Source organism: Hevea brasiliensis, chromosome 10, assembly GCF_030052815.1.
Source record: "Hevea brasiliensis isolate MT/VB/25A 57/8 chromosome 10, ASM3005281v1, whole genome shotgun sequence".
Taxonomy (NCBI): Eukaryota; Viridiplantae; Streptophyta; class Magnoliopsida; order Malpighiales; family Euphorbiaceae; genus Hevea; species Hevea brasiliensis.
In genome coordinates this window covers 18,142,487-18,158,479 of record NC_079502.1, presented here as the reverse complement: position 1 = coordinate 18,158,479, position 15,993 = coordinate 18,142,487, and the positions used below count along the sequence as shown (strand labels likewise).

Genomic DNA, 15,993 nt, shown 5'->3' with positions numbered 1-15,993 from the left:
AGTATCCTTTTTTCTGTACTGGGAATCTTTAAAGGAGGAGGATTATGTGGCACTTCTTTTAGCTTTTTTATAGCTTTCATTTGCTCAGGACTCTAGGCTGGGGCCTGTTTCTTAAGCATCTTAGAAAGGAGACTAATATATTTGGATACATTAGGAACAAAGTCCTTAAGGTAATTAATAATACCAAGGTAATGTTGGACTTGCTTTATGGTGAAATCCTGGTAAGAGAATTTAAGGAGTTCTTGGGAAATATGAGGACAAAGTTAATATTTTCCATTTTGAAATATCATCCCAAGAAATTCAATATTTGTTTGGACCAAGTGGCTTTTCTTCTTAAACAGCATTATGCCATTCTTCTAGACTAAATTGTGGAATTCGGCTAACAATTGCTTATGGTTCAAAGCATTTATTGAGAATAGTAAGATGTCATCTATGTAGATGAGGGCACTATAAAGAATGGGCTCAAAGATTCTAACCATTTCTTTTTGGAAAAGAGAATGAGCCACCTTTAGCCTAAATGGCATAACAATCCACTGATATTGAGCACTTGGAATACAAAATGTTGTTTTGACTAATATTACCAACCTACTCATGGCTACCTCTATAGGATCAAATAAAGCAGAAGAAATGGAAGTAAAAGAAGTATATCCTACTGAAATAGTTGATGGTGGATTTTTCCCAAGAGAAACTTCCCAAACAGTATCCTACACTCCCCTCCTGGTGGACCTTGGTTTCCCCTTGATGATATCCCTCCATCAAAGTGGAGAGAAAGAATAGTTGATTTTGGAGCTTGGGTTGATTTGCAAATGACCAAGCTAGGAACACAAAGAAGAGATGTCCTTCAAGACTTTGCTGTGAGAATGACAAGTTTTCTCAGGGAATGGTTCTTGTGTTTAGGAGATTACAGACAAATACAGCTTTATCAGATTCCTGATAGCATAATAGTTCTCAATGCTCTTCATACAAAATTTCTTGGAGACAATAGTTTGGTTAAAAGACAGATGAGACAAGGATACTTTGACATGAAGTGTTATTCCTTGAAAAGGAAGGATATTAAATTTCATTAAAAGAGAATGGCTCGACACTACTACATGTTAGGAGGACCATATGAACCTAACTTAAAGAGCACTTATATTCTGTCCCTCCCATTTCAAGTACAATCTGAATTACAGCGAGCCATCCAAGCAACACATCGAGACGTATACAATCAGTCTCTTAGAGAAATTCATTAACTAACTCTTGCAACTTTGGATAAGCTCTGTGATAAAAAAGAAACATTCAAAGGAATAATCAATAATACTAAGTCTTTAGCAAAAAGTCTGCAATAAATCTCATCTCCATATTAAATGTAAGGATAAAAATTGTGTTTGCAAGAGCAAAAGGAAGTCTCATAATATAAGTTTAAGCCAGACAAGGGAAAAGAGAAAAAGTCTGATAGTTTTTTCAAGAAAAAAATATGTTCAAGAAAGATATCAGACAAATGCTCATCTGTGGGAAGAATGGACATTTCTCCAAAGAATGTTCTCAGAATCCTAAGATAGCAGCCAAGATGATTCAATAGATTCATCAAAGCACTCATCTTAATCTGGAAGAAGCAAACATTAAATCCCTGTTTTCAGAACAGGATGATGCAAATAAAGAAACTGTCATTGCACTTGAAGGAATCCTAACAGACAGTATATCTTCTTCAGATAATGAAGACTTTAATGCAAATGATTTAGAATTCTTGTGTATCAATGCTCTCCAGCCATGCTCTTTAACACAACCGACAATCTCAATTCCTTTAGTTTAGATGCACATTCTGCCTTCTAAGTTTGAATGGCCAATCTCTGTGATTGGGTTCATTGATACTAGCGCCCATAAGAGTGTGATGAATCCAGCCATACTCCTTGAAGATGATAGGATCCCTCATTTTGAATTTTTCAAAGCAGCAGATTGAAAAATCTTTAAAATTGATCTCATTATTAGAAAGCCAATTGCAATACAGTTTTTCCCCAACTGTATTATATGGACAAAGGTTATGGCATAGATCTTCCAGATAAAGATTTATTAGTAAGGTTTTGATGTTTACCCACAAGCCTAGAAGCTTCAAATCATTCCTATTGGATTAAACTCAAAAGGCTTTTTAAGCCTTATACTATAGTCCAGAAGCTCTTATCTATTGTGGAAGCTCCTTCAGACTTTCATGAATACAAGGATCTTCTCCTTCCTTCATGTGTTGATTCTCATGCTGACTTTGTTCATCCAAGCCTGTCATGAAAAAATCTAAATTTCTTTATTAAGCTTAATGAAGATGTCAATCCCACAAAAGCCACAAATCTAGGAATAACTCCCTCAAATACTTCTGGCTCAAAAGGAATATCAATAGTTGCTAGAACAAGGCCTCATAAAGCCAACCAATTCTGATTGGGCTTGCCAAGCATTCTATGTAGAGAAAAGATTAAAGAAACTGCGGAGAAAGAAAAAGTTTGTCATTGATTATAAGCTTTTAAATCATTTCTTAAGGGATGACAAATTTCTTTTACCAAAGATCAACTCTTTGTTTACTCATCTACAAAGAAACCCACATTTTTTCAAAGTTTGACTTAAAAGTTGGTTTGTGGCAGTTAGGAATTGATCCAACAAATAGATAAAAGACAACATTTTGCATTTCAAATGCTCAATTCCAATGGACTGTTATGCCATTTAGACAGTATAATCTGAATTACAACGAGCCATTCAAGCAACATATCGAGATGTGTGCAATCTATCTCCTTAGAAATTTATCAACTGACTCTTGCTACTTTAGATAAGCTTTATGATTAAAGAGATATTCAAATGAATAATCAATAATACCAAGTTCGTGCCACATGGTAAAAATAAAAGAAAATATATTCATATGGCGAGCTCTTTTTTTAAAATGTCATGTGATACTACCATGAAAATATATATATATATATATATATATATATATATATATATATATATATATATATATATATATATATATATATATATATATATATATATATATATTCAAATTGGGCGAGGCCTCCTAAATGGGCAAGGCCAAGTGAGCTGGGTCAAGGCCTAGGTCCATGATCAGGTCCGTGGAAAATCCCATGTGAGAAAACTTATTTGGACTTTGGATATTATAAAACCAACACATAAATATAAGTCTTATTCAAATAAAGTATAAAAGTGAAACACAAATTAATTTTCATATAATTAAAATTAACTAAAATTAATCATTTATATGAAAAATAATAAAAAAATAATAATAATATGCATCAGCATTAATTACTGGCCACCCTTGAACCACACCCAATTCAAGAGATCAATGAAGAAACAAGCAAGAATGTGATATATATATATATATAATTTTTAAAGTCCTGGTTTTATATAATTTTACTTTTTTTTTAATGAATGAAATGTTTTTATCATTAAAGAAAGATATAAAATCTTACACCTACAAATATATAGGAACACCTAAACAAATTATTTCATAAAATTATGTAAATGAAAAAAAAAAAGCATTATTTTATAAACAAGATTAATTGATAAACCAGGCGTACAACTGTGTTATAATATTAATATGTGCTATACATTTCTCATAAATTTAAGATATAATTTTTCATATGATTCATCATGTACATCATAACAATGCCAACACATTTTTGTTCAGAATATGAAAATTATTAAAAATAAAAGTTTATATTTTTCTGTTAAAAAAATTATATTTTTGGATTAAAAATTAAAATTTGAACCCAATAATCAAGATTCCATTCGCACCACTTCAATGGTATGTGAAATATAACAATCTGAAGGAATCCTATCCTCTAGAAAAGTTGTATTCATTTGCTGAGAAAAAGGGGACATTTTACATTTATAGAGGTATACAAAACAATGCACTACAACCAACAAAGCTTTTTCCAGTTTAATATCTTTAATTCTAGCTGCCTAATTTGTCTGTATTAATCAAAATGACAGCATCAGCAGATGTCAATGGTGTTGGATTTCATACTTTCTGAAGCAAGAAGCACATAGAAACTTCACCAATGGAAATCTTTTTTCCTCTAGGCAGGTGAACTTGCCTGTCCATCTGTGCTGGGGCTAGGTTGTCTCTTGCTACCGCTACTCTTTCGTCTAAGCATCTCCTTAATCTCTGTTTCTTTCCTATCTACAAAATCAATCAAATCTTTAAAGCTAGTTGAGCGCAGTGGGCGTCTAGGTCTTGCCGGCTGAATCTCCTCCACTTCCACCTCTGCCTCTTCACCACCTCCCATAGCAAATTTACGGTACTGACAGAGTACCCTACAGAAGAATATGGTCAGAGCAATGAAGCAAGCAAGGCCACATATCAGGAACAGACCCCAGAAGCTGCTCAATGAGAGTCGGCTATCATCAACTTCGTTGATTTGCATAGAGCACTCTGTACGTGTCAGCCATTTGTTATGGATTTTTTGGAGATCACCATTTTCAGAGAGTTGGAGGATGGCAGTGGACAAGTCAACTGCAAGAGGGGAGTCCCTCTGAAATGCCTGAGACCAGAAAATCTGAATGTAAGTTTTCCATAGAAATTTGTGAACAACACAGCATTTTTGCCAGACAAGTCAAAATTTAACATGGATATGCTACAAAAGGTGGAACTGCTTCACTAATTGCAATATCAATCCCAAACTTACCAAAATTAAGAACATGACATGGTTTTGGCAGATAACTTGGGTAAATAGTGGAAATAACATTGAAGGTCTAACAAGAGGTTGGTGATGTTACATTATAATAATTAAGGCCAAGTAGAAATAGGTTTTGACCAAAAAAGGCTAACCGATCTAATTCAGTTTTTCATTTCAGTTCAGTTCAATTAATTCAGTAAAAAAAGAAAGAAAGAGAGAACTAACTGAAAATTGAGCTGATCTAATTCAGTTTTTCGATCAATCGGTTTGGTTTCAATTAGTATTTTAAAAAATCAGTTTTTCATTTGAGTTCGGTTCGATTAATTAAGTCAAGAAAACTGAACTAACGAACTGATCTCCTCCTCCTCCTCCTCCATTCTCAGAAAGTGACATGCATCATTCTTCTTCTTCTTCTTCATTCCCAGAAAGTGACATGCATTGCAGATGCGATTGATCTCATCTCTCCTTCTCCCCTAGCTGGTTCCCTCAAGCTTTCTCATTTCCCTGTGACATCGATAGCTATAACTTTGAATCTCCAGCAAATTTAGACGCTTTGCTTTTTTCTTTTCTTTTTTTTTTTTCTTTGATTCCTGTACTGTACTGTGGTGCTTTGCCATGAGGGTTCCTTTGATTTCTTGGTGTTTTGTGAATGAGGATTTGACCGACAAAGATGGAAAACTTCCCCCTCTTTTTCATGATCAAACAGGCAAAAATGCATAAAACAAAAAGGTGGGAATAGAACCAAATTCCAAATTGGGCAAGTTCTTTGTGAGGAAATTTAGAGAACAGGTAATATGAATTATAGCCAAGTGTATAAAAAGGAGGACAAAGACTTGAGAGCAAACTTGGATTCCATTATGATGAGATGCTGAGCTCTTCTCTGTAGAAGCCGAAATGGTTCTTCCAAGGTTGCTATGGGTTCTACAAGAAGAAGGAATTTCCAGCAGCCCAGCCCAACAAAGCAGGCCCAACCGAAAAACCTAATTTCTGGATGGTTCTGTTCGGTTTGGTCTCTTATATTGGTTCATTTTGGTTTCCATAAAAGATCAATTAGTTTTGAACCAACCGAATGCTCAACCCTAATAATAGCTTCAAGGTTGATCAAACTCATCAGGCTATGACAATAATTCTAGATGTTCTATCTCATGCTAAGCATAGGAGCTAACTGCACTAAATAGAAACTGTAAACATTTTATGCCCTAGTGTTGTCTCACATTGGTTTGGAATAAAGTGTTTGTGATATATATAAGACTTAAGCAAACCTTCTCCCCTTGTACTAGCTTTTGGGATGGAGCTAAGCCTTATCCATTTTCTCTATGTGAGGGTCTATGTTAGACAAAGCATGAATGAAAAATGAAATAAATTTTCTTCTTCCCTCTCCCCTTTTCAGGAGGCAGGGAACATGAACCAAGACAGTCATTTAAAAGAGAACTAGAACTTGACATCTAGCCCACTAATATAGTAAAATGATTTCATTTTAAAATAGCCTGCCATTTTTCTTCCTTACTTTTCTAGAATAGTTACTAATTTGATATTTTTTTTGTGGCAATACTAGATTTTGGCTAAAATATCAAATTTGCACCATCCTACAAGCCACTTTCATGTCAATATGCATACTGGGGTATCCTTGCTGACCAAAATTACCATTATTAAACAGAATTACTCATTCAGGCTTAGAAAGATAAATTAAAAGAGATACTCACAAATCCCCACCCGCTTTTTGTGAACTCCTGCCCTACTGTCCTGAATGCACAGTTGGTGTTGGACAAGAAGAGCTCAATGTAAGGAAGCTCATCAACAATGGCAGCCACCCCACCAGCTTTTGGTCCAAGTTTAAGCGCAGAAACATATTCATCTTGGTTTTTCAATTTTCTAAGCCTTGATTCTGCTATGTTGAGTTCATCAACCAAGTAGTTCCATGCAAATGACCCATCTTGAACTCCAATTGGTTCTGTACTTGAGATCAAGCTGTCAATCCCTTCAATCCGTGATGTTAACTGCTGAACTGTGAGGATTGATGTCAAACTAGCTGTATAGCTTGAATTGATAATCAACACAACAAATAGCCATATGATCAGCACCAGACGTCCCAAGGTGCTTGCAGTGTTCTCTCCTACATTATGTGCAAGTAGCACAGAATGTTAAAAAGTTTCTAATAGAAATATTTAATGAAGAAGTGAAGAAAGCATAACAGATTAGGCAAAAGTCACTTACTATGGGAGAAGAACATTGTTGAGAAACTAAACCTGCAAGATTAGAACAACAGTCAATTAGAACCACACTAAAATTTGCAAAACAAGACTTCAACAAATGTTTCACAACATCTGAGAAGGATTCTGGACTAGTCAAACAACCGAGCTTGTAGGTGAGGGTCCAAGGATGGGTTTAACATCTCTAACTATCTCTAACAGCTTCCTCATGCAAAAGTCTTGAAGTGCGGACAAGTACAAGCTTACTTCATCTTATGCCGAAATTTTAATTGATAAGTAAAGGCTTCCATTTAATAGCTCTAACTATCTCTATTCTCTATCACACCCTTTGAGGCGCATGCATTTCAAGCGTTTATAAACATAAGCACTTCCACCTTGTACTAAACTATAATTAATAAGTCATTTTTCACTGATTTTGCAAATTATTAATGGTGTTCAACAAGTTTGTGCTAACCATAAAATTTATAAATATTTTCAACAATTAGTATTTGTCTATATTTTAGTAAATTTATTTTATATGTTAAATATTAATATGTTCATAGCACTAATACCAAATTTTTATATGTCCCAAAAGAAAAAAAAAAAAAAAAAAAAAAAAAAGAGAGAGAACAGATTATTCATGGCCAATCAGTTGAACATACACAGACATATTCCTTTAATAATAATAGAAGAAGAAGAAGAAGAAAGAAGAAAGAAAAAGAAAACTAAGCAAACACTACAATTTTAACAGCACTTCTTCCAGCATCATTAAATACTTAAATATTAATAATGATAAAAGCTACTATATTTACTAATGGATTTAGACAACATTTCTACTACCACCATTAAAAATATTTTTTTAATAGCATTTATACATTTTGCTATAACTGGTTTAAATCTTGAAGCTAATTAGTGATAATTAACAAAAGCTGGGATGCTAAAAAATCAATAACAACAAGCTAAAATAAAAATGTTTATTATCTAGGCTAAATTTAAACACTTATTGATTTTTAACTATTAGCAGTATAGGATTTTAATATTAGGGAATGCCCAATATTTAAACTCTAATTGTTTTAGTCAGAGGGACTAATACCATGCCCAGGCTACCAAACCTAACAAGCGCAAACACGTAGGTGAAGGCCCAAAATGGGTTTCAATGTCTCCAAAAGAACTACACAGTCATCTAACTACATTGTAGTCAAAATTGTTAGATCTTAAAAATCATCACGCGTATGATACTGGTCTATCTATTAGAAAAAATGCTTTCCTGAAGCATGATCTATTGCCTTGCTGTTCTCTCATAGCATATGAAATAAACATAAGCCACAACTATGACTTTATATTCACATACTTTAATTTTTTTTAATTTCTTTTTTTGTTAATCCTCATGTGTTATACTAGGAGATGTTGAGGCAGCTGTGCAATGAGCAGACATATTGACTAGGTGCATTGAGAAATGTGATCTTTATTTTATGAGGAGAAATTTCAATGAGTTCAACAGAAAACTAACCAGAATACTGTTATAAGCTGTTGCCTTGGCGGACCACGAAATTCATGATTAATTCGATGCTCAAGAATCCAGACAACAGCACCCACAAAAAGAAAGAAGGCACCAGTGACACACCACATTTGTACAGTAAATGGCTTGAGGAAAGCCCAAGGGCTAGACTTTTTTTCCTTGACTGGAGCAACTACAACTAGTCCTGATTCCATGTAAGGCTGTGTAAAATCCACAATTTTAGTTCTATTTGTAACTATTGTAACATCTCCCACAGCTGCATCATATTTCTGAAAAAGCAAGAGAACATATCAGGAAAACCAATTAAATGTGAACACCAAAGCAAGTTTCTGAACCAGTAAGCAAATTAAAGACACATGCAACCTGAAAAAAGTTACAAATTAGAGCCAGATACTCACATTTTGAGCAACTGCATTGACAAGTTCATTGTAGACCGGGCTTCTCTTTCCATCTCCATATAACACATATGTGCGCGGGACAGGATATGGAAGCAAGTTTATGGCAGCTTCAAACACATCAATACAATATCCTCTAACCCCTGGAGGGTTTTTGTCCATAGCCACAAATTCTTTATAACTGACTCGATTGGGTACTGCTATACGCAGTGGCTTCCCGTTGTTGGGAAATACCCATCCTCGAGGAGTCTCTGGATTTTCACCTGGCCATATTGTGGTATAAAGACGTTGGTTGCTGGTAGAAGTATTAGAAGGCTTCCCATATAAGGTCTCTGGAGCAACAATTGAAAGCCCAGAGTAATTTGACCAATAACCAATCCTGCGGGATCCTGTCCCGCCAATGTTAAGAACATCATATGCAGGATGAATTAAATTCTTATCTTGATCAAATTGAATTTGACCACTGAGCCCTGTGAAGTTCATCCTAAGAAGTGTCTGGAGATACTGTTGACCTCCATTGAAAACACGGAGTGATGACAAGTGCAATGAGCTTCCATTTCTGTCATGCAACTTTGGGTCGTCAGAGAAAGATACACTTCCACCTTCATTTAAAAAAGCATCAAGAGCTCGGGCAGCTAACCATACTGAATCATAAGCAAAGAGAGCATAAGAGTTGAACCCAGCAGGTCCCGTGTTATTCTTATATTTTAGGTTGTTCCACCTAGACATAAACCTTTTCTTCTGATCAGTATCTGGTGTGTAATGGCGAAGAGCGACAACCCCTTGTAAGAGATTCATTGTGTCAATATCAGCTGGTTCTATTGAATCTAATAGAGAAGGAAGCCAATCTGTAGCAATCCAAACATAGCCCTTGCTCACCATCCCAAGACTCTGAGCGACAGAAAAAATTTTCAAACCAGAGTCAGGATTTACGTGTACAACATAAACCCGGGATTCCATCAGGTTTACGCCAACTAACAAGTCATTGATTACACTACTGGATGCTCCAGGGGTGAAGGCAGCCTTATAAGAGATCTTACAACGCTTCTTTGCCAGCGCATCACCCAATATAGATATGCCATTTCTCCCATAATCATCATCTACAAAGATAGCAATTACCTCCCTCCATCCAAAATATGAAACCAGATCAGCAATTGCGAACATCTGAAAATAGTCACTCTGTGTAGTGCGGACGAAATAAGGGTACTGCAGTGCAGAAAGTGTAGGGTCTGTTGCTCCAAATGATAAAAGCGGTACATGAAGTTCTTTAACAACATGAGAGATGACGTGAGCTATTCCAGAAGACTGAGGGCCAATTGCAGCAACCACATCATTTTCCACTAGCTGCAAAGCTACACGGCAGAGACACTTCATCAAAATCTTTTTCTTTACAATCTTTTCAGTAAGCAGGCAGGGGATGGGGATAATGCATATGAACCCACTTTGTGCTCTTCTTATTGAAGACCATTTCATATAGATGCTCATAGGCAAGGATAACAGTTGTTTGATACAAACTTCTAGACAATACTTAGGCTAGATATACTTGAATAATCCTACTCCTAAACTAAATAACACACGACCAGACATGGAAATTTCATATGCTTGATTTTGAAATTAAAAAAAAAAATTCATATTTTCAATATCAGAAGAGTAAGAGATTTTGTCGAGCATATAAAGCAGACACTACATTGAAGCGGGGAGAACTATAGAAACCAAACCAATTGTCTAGCACAGAATAATTCTCCACTACAAATTCCTAATCAACAGGTCTAAGGTACTATTAAAAAATGATGTGATGGGGCACTGCAGTGATGGAGCTACAGTATAAGCAAACTCAGCATGCTGCCAAAATGATACTGCAAGTGTATGGAAGCTGCAAGTGTAAAGCCAATTAGGGACATAATGCTTGTACACAAACTATAGGAGGAACTGGAAAAAGGGACCCCAATCAAAGCAGCAATGGAAGGATTTGTAAGAAGAACATACAAATAGATAGGTTCCGGTGGGTGTGGGTGGCGGGGGTTGGTGTGAAGAGGTGATTCTAAACAAATTGTAGTGTCTGAGTTTCATACCTTCCATGGTTCCAATAAATCCACTGCAATTAGTGTCAAGTATAGTAAGATTCAGTTTTGTCCCTGGAAGAATACTGGAATCTGAATTTACATCATCAACTGCGGCTGCAAGTGCTGGCTTAGCTGCACCCCCAATTACAGAATTAACAGTAAACAGAGCTCCTACATTCACAACACTCGGTCTAGTTGAAGAAGCACTAACATTTCCAGTCTTACCCATGACTTCAATGGGCATACAAATAATACAAAATATTGATAACAACTGTATCATTGCCATGAGTGATCTGTGCTCAGACCCGGTAATCAGTGATACATCCATGTGCAGAAAAGCTTGCAATCAAGCAATTTACTCCTCAACAATACGAGCACCTGGTAATCAAGAAAGCGTTATCCGTATCAAATATGAACAAGAAATCCATAGAATCCAGACTATACCAACTAAAATTCTACCATCAATATCACAACATAAATGAGAAAAGAACCAAAAAGAGAACCAATATTATATATTTAAAAAAAAAATTGATTGAATAATGATATCCCACTAATGGGAATAAAAGATTAAACTATAATAACAGGTTGGAAAGCCAGTATTCAAGTAAAAAAGGAAACCCACATGCAAGTATAAAATAAATGGCACAAGGAACTGTACAGATGGCCAAAGAAAGAAAACAAGAAAGTTATGCAGACAGTGGAGTTAGTAGAGAAGAGAAAGAAGCTTACCTTGATGATGCCCACACATTGGGAACAACTGTTGCACAGTAATTAAGAGCCCGTAATATATAAGCTCTAAGGACATAAGCACAAACAGCTACTTCACAGACACCCACAAGAGTATTAAAGAGCAATAACAGTCCTCCAAGCTCAAGCAAAGAATGATTCTTATCAACCTCACCTTTTTATCGTGTCTGGTACAATAAATTATAATTATAATTATAAATTCTCATCAACCTCACCCTTGCAAAAGCTTGCATTTTTCAGATCTTCTTTAATAATAATTATAATATAGTTGTTTAGGAGATTTTGTAAATATTATATTCTTTTCTAGATTTCTTTTCTTTTTTTTATTTTAACTATCTGACACTTGCTGTGCTGTACCATCTCCCATTACATCTTTGCCATTTGGGCCAACCGCGTAACGATGAAGTAATTATTTTGTAGTGCAGCGGGTGATATTTTAAACCTGCACAACTTCTAAACCTCAAAATTACTAATTAATCCTTTAATTATATTAAAATTAATAATTTAATATTAAGCATTTAATTTTAATTTTATTATTAATTATTTAATCTTCATCCACTTTTATCAATTTAAATCATTAATTAAAAGACGAAAAGTGATTAACGAGGAAAAAAATATTAATATTGGTAAAAACTTAAATAATAAAAGCTTAAAAAGGATAAATTATTATCATGTCTTGTGCAATATCACAATTAAAAATCAAATTTTTTAGTTGTTTTATCAAAAAAATATTAATTGCTTAGTCTTATTTAATTTAATAAGTAAATATATATTACTCATTTAATAAATATTAAGCTCGAGTCTTCACTTTTTTTATAAAAAAAAAACATTTAATTTGTCTTTAATTTAAGTTATTCACCACTAAATAATATTGAAAAATATAAAAATAAATCAATATATGTCTTTAATTAATGTTTAAATTATGAAAAATTCTTATCTAAATTTAGTCTATTATAAATTTAAAATATAAATATATAAAAATATATATATTACATAAATAGGTCGCACTATATACTTTATGTTTTGAGTCTATGATAGTATTAGGATTATAAATTTTACATCAAAAAAATATAAAAAAGAAATACTAAATATAAGTCATTAGATTATAATATTGACTTAACTAGTCATTTTGATATGTAAAGCAATAAAATCACTTACATAAATTCGAATTAAAATTAATCAAATTATAATTTAATCAATACTCTCTCTAAATTTAATATTGTATTAAAGCCTAGACCATATCAGACTATAGAAATAGTGTTGGGATTATAGAGAAAGTAAATATAAGTGATTAGATTATAATATTGACTTAATTAGTTATATTAATATATAAAATAATTTAATTAATTATATAAGTTCGAATTAAAATAAATTAAATTATAATTTGATAACACTCTTTTTAAATTTTATAGATAAATTTAAATAAAAAAATTTCTTAACTTAATGTATATTTCTATTTAGAAAAGATTCAATTTCATAATATATATATATATATATAGATAAAATTTAATTTGAATAAAGAGGGGTGGTCCGTGGTGTGAATATGAAATGTGCACCTGAACAGATAACAGGAGCAATGGCGATTGGGTTTGGCTAGTAAATGACCTCATATAAATCTCATACCTTTCATTCTATTGTTTTAATTCACAAGGGGAAAGAGAAAATAATGTGTTGTACCAAGTGGCCCAATTGTATTTGCGGGTGGGTCGGAGAACTTCATAAAACAGTCATTATACAGCGTATTGAGTTGCGCACAGCTCCATTATTTAAAGTCAATTCTATGTCAAGCAGTCGCTATTCCACAGCTGTCTCCATCGCTAGCTCGATAGTATTCGATTTGATAGTACGAAGCAACATTCAACGCCTTGCTTATTTTTTTTTTTTAAATGTTATTTTTTAAAAAAATATTAAATTTTAAAAATTTTTCTTTAAAATTTAACGATTATTTCTCTTAAAATTTAATATTTGTCCCTTTTGAATTTTAATTTAAATGAAAAGTGAAAAAATGTTTTAATTTTTGTTTTTTTATAGTTTTAAAACACATGAAAATTATTTTTTATTTATTTTTTAAATTATAATTTATAAATAAAATTAAAAAGAGTTGAACAAAATTAAACAGAAATTATGTGAAGGATAAAAAAAATAAAATTCAATTATTAGATATGGAAACAAGATGTATTTTTTATTTATATTTAGTTTTTTTTAATTTTATTTCCTGACTTCTGAAAAAATATTATAGTTTTATGTATTTTTTAAGTACTTAAATTATATATTTATTTTCTCTAATCTCAATTTTAATTTTTTTTATAAATGTAATAAAGCATAAAAAGTTTCTATAATTTATAACAAAATTTAAAATTTTTATTGATTCTAATAATTATAATTATCATCAATCAATCATTGAATGGTTAAATATCGTATTATTAAAATAAAATCATTGTATTTAAAGATGGTAGGACTAAAATATTTGCGACAATTATTCTATTTAATTTTGAATCTGATTGATATTTTTAATATCTAAATTAATTTTAAATTTAATTAAAATCTATTACCAACTACTCGAATTCGTTTCAAATATAATTATCATCATTCGAAAAATACTCAACTTATTTAATTTTATATATTTTAATTAATAATTTACATAAAATTTATTTTTTATTAATAATTTATATTTTAAAAATTCAATAATTCTATAAAATATCTAAATTTTATTTATTAAAATAAAATATATAAATATCTATAATAATATTATTTTTAATTAACTATTTATATAAACGGGTTTAGGTAATGAATATCCAGCATATAAAATTTAAATTTGACTTAATTATCATATGTATTATTTCTCAAATCCGAACTCATCACAAACTTAATTATATACTACCTAAACCGGTCTTATTAAAATTTGGTAAACTCGAGTACTCTCAAATAATCGACTAATTGCCACCTCTAATTGTAATTTTATATATAGATTTTCTCAAATTTTATTTTTATTGGATTTAGGTAAATCAATACTATTATATTTAGTTTCTAAAATCATTAAAAATTATGATTTTTTTATACTTATATTTTTTAAAAAAATTAGATTTTACCTCATTATGTTAACAAGAAATATTATTTATAATTTTTTCATATTCATTTTAATTAATTTCAATTTTAGAGTGGATAACACTGATCTTTAGTTTGGCAATTAAAAAATTTTACAAATATATTATTATTTCAAGCTTTTGATTTAACTGTAAAAGTAAATGAATTTTAATGCATATGAAATTATATTAAACATTAATTATATAATATTCAATTAAATTTTATATTTTAATACTGATTCTATTATATTATATACTAATTTCTCATTAAATTAAATTAGAAAAAATAATTATTATAATTTTAATTTTGAAATTTAAACCAAACGAGTCTTTATACAACTTTTTTTTTAGAAAGTCTGCCCCCTTAATTTAAAATTCAGGCTTTGCCACTATCAATTGAATTTTATTAAAACAAATTTAAATAATATATAATTAATTTTGAAATGAGTTTAAATATGAAAAAACTATCTATATCAGATTTGGATTTTCTATATTATAGATATACATTAGCGGAATATGTTTATATAAATAATAAATTAAATATAAAATATATATTTTTTATAACAATGTTTATATATATTATATTTTAAACAAATAAATTTACTTATTTTGTAGAGTTGTTCAATTTTTAAAAATATATAAAATTAAATGGATCTAGTTTAAAGGGTTGGAAACATGATAGAATTATGTGTTGGTTAATGGGTCAATTGACCCACTAATTTAAAATATATATATATATATATATATATATATATATATATATATATATATACTATGTTATGTATAAAATTATTTATATGGCTTATTAAGATAATTTCTTGATTCGCCCAAAAGTTTTAAAATATTATTATATTTAATAAATTTAGACACCTATTATTTTAATTTTTTAAAATAAGTAATAAAACCTTAAAAGAAAATTGAAATCTATCTATTAAAACTCTAAAAAACATAGCTTTTCCTCTTGAACTCAATCTTTTTTAGTTTTCATCTTTTTTCTTATAGTATTATACTCACACAATCACAATTTTGTTTCCTCCTTATTTATTTTATTTTTTTAATTATTTTCTTTCATTCTCTAACAATTGACTTTGTCTTTTTTTTATTTTCATTTTTATGTAAAAAAAAAATAGTGGACATTTAATTTCATAAGGTAAATTTTTATTTTTTTTATGTTGTAATTCATATTCTATTATTCTATTGAATTGATATTTTGTAAAGACTCAATTGTAGAATCGAACGGAATATAAATTGTTACATGAACTTTTAATTACATATATTGAAAAAGATGTCCATGATGGTATTAATAATGAAGCAATTATGTAATATTTTTAGAAAATGAAAA

General features: G+C 31.1%; 1 protein-coding gene across 2 annotated transcripts; it reads right to left on the bottom strand.

Annotated features, from left to right (window-relative positions):
* Window positions 1–3,801: 3,801 nt before the first annotated feature.
* Window positions 3,802–11,745, bottom strand: LOC110642873 (glutamate receptor 3.4). Of its 2 annotated transcripts, none has more exons than XM_021795056.2 (7): window positions 11,551–11,745; window positions 10,831–11,199; window positions 8,762–10,110; window positions 8,355–8,632; window positions 6,870–6,901; window positions 6,359–6,768; window positions 3,802–4,520 (listed from the first exon to the last, which is right to left on the bottom strand). In XM_021795056.2, exons 2-7 carry the CDS (start codon window positions 11,147–11,149, stop codon window positions 4,056–4,058), a joined length of 2,853 nt encoding a protein of 950 aa, XP_021650748.2. In that variant the 5' UTR covers window positions 11,150–11,199; window positions 11,551–11,745; the 3' UTR covers window positions 3,802–4,055. The 2 variants fall into 2 exon arrangements, with proteins under 2 accessions (XP_021650748.2, XP_057985217.1); XM_058129234.1 differs by having other exon boundaries at window positions 4,263–4,520; window positions 6,369–6,768; window positions 11,551–11,739.
* Window positions 11,746–15,993: the final 4,248 nt, after the last annotated feature.

Excerpts from the sequence above, each read along its gene's own strand:
- LOC110642873 (XM_021795056.2), bottom strand. The coding sequence starts at position 11,149 with ATGGATGTATCACTGATTACCGGGTCTGAGCACAGATCACTCATGGCA. Across the intron at positions 8,633-8,761 it reads TCAATGCAGTTGCTCAAAAT|AAATATGATGCAGCTGTGGG; the intron begins GTGAGTATCTGG and ends TTGCTTTTTCAG. Across the intron at positions 6,902-8,354 it reads CAGCTTATAACAGTATTCTG|GTTTAGTTTCTCAACAATGT; the intron begins GTTAGTTTTCTG and ends CTAATCTTGCAG.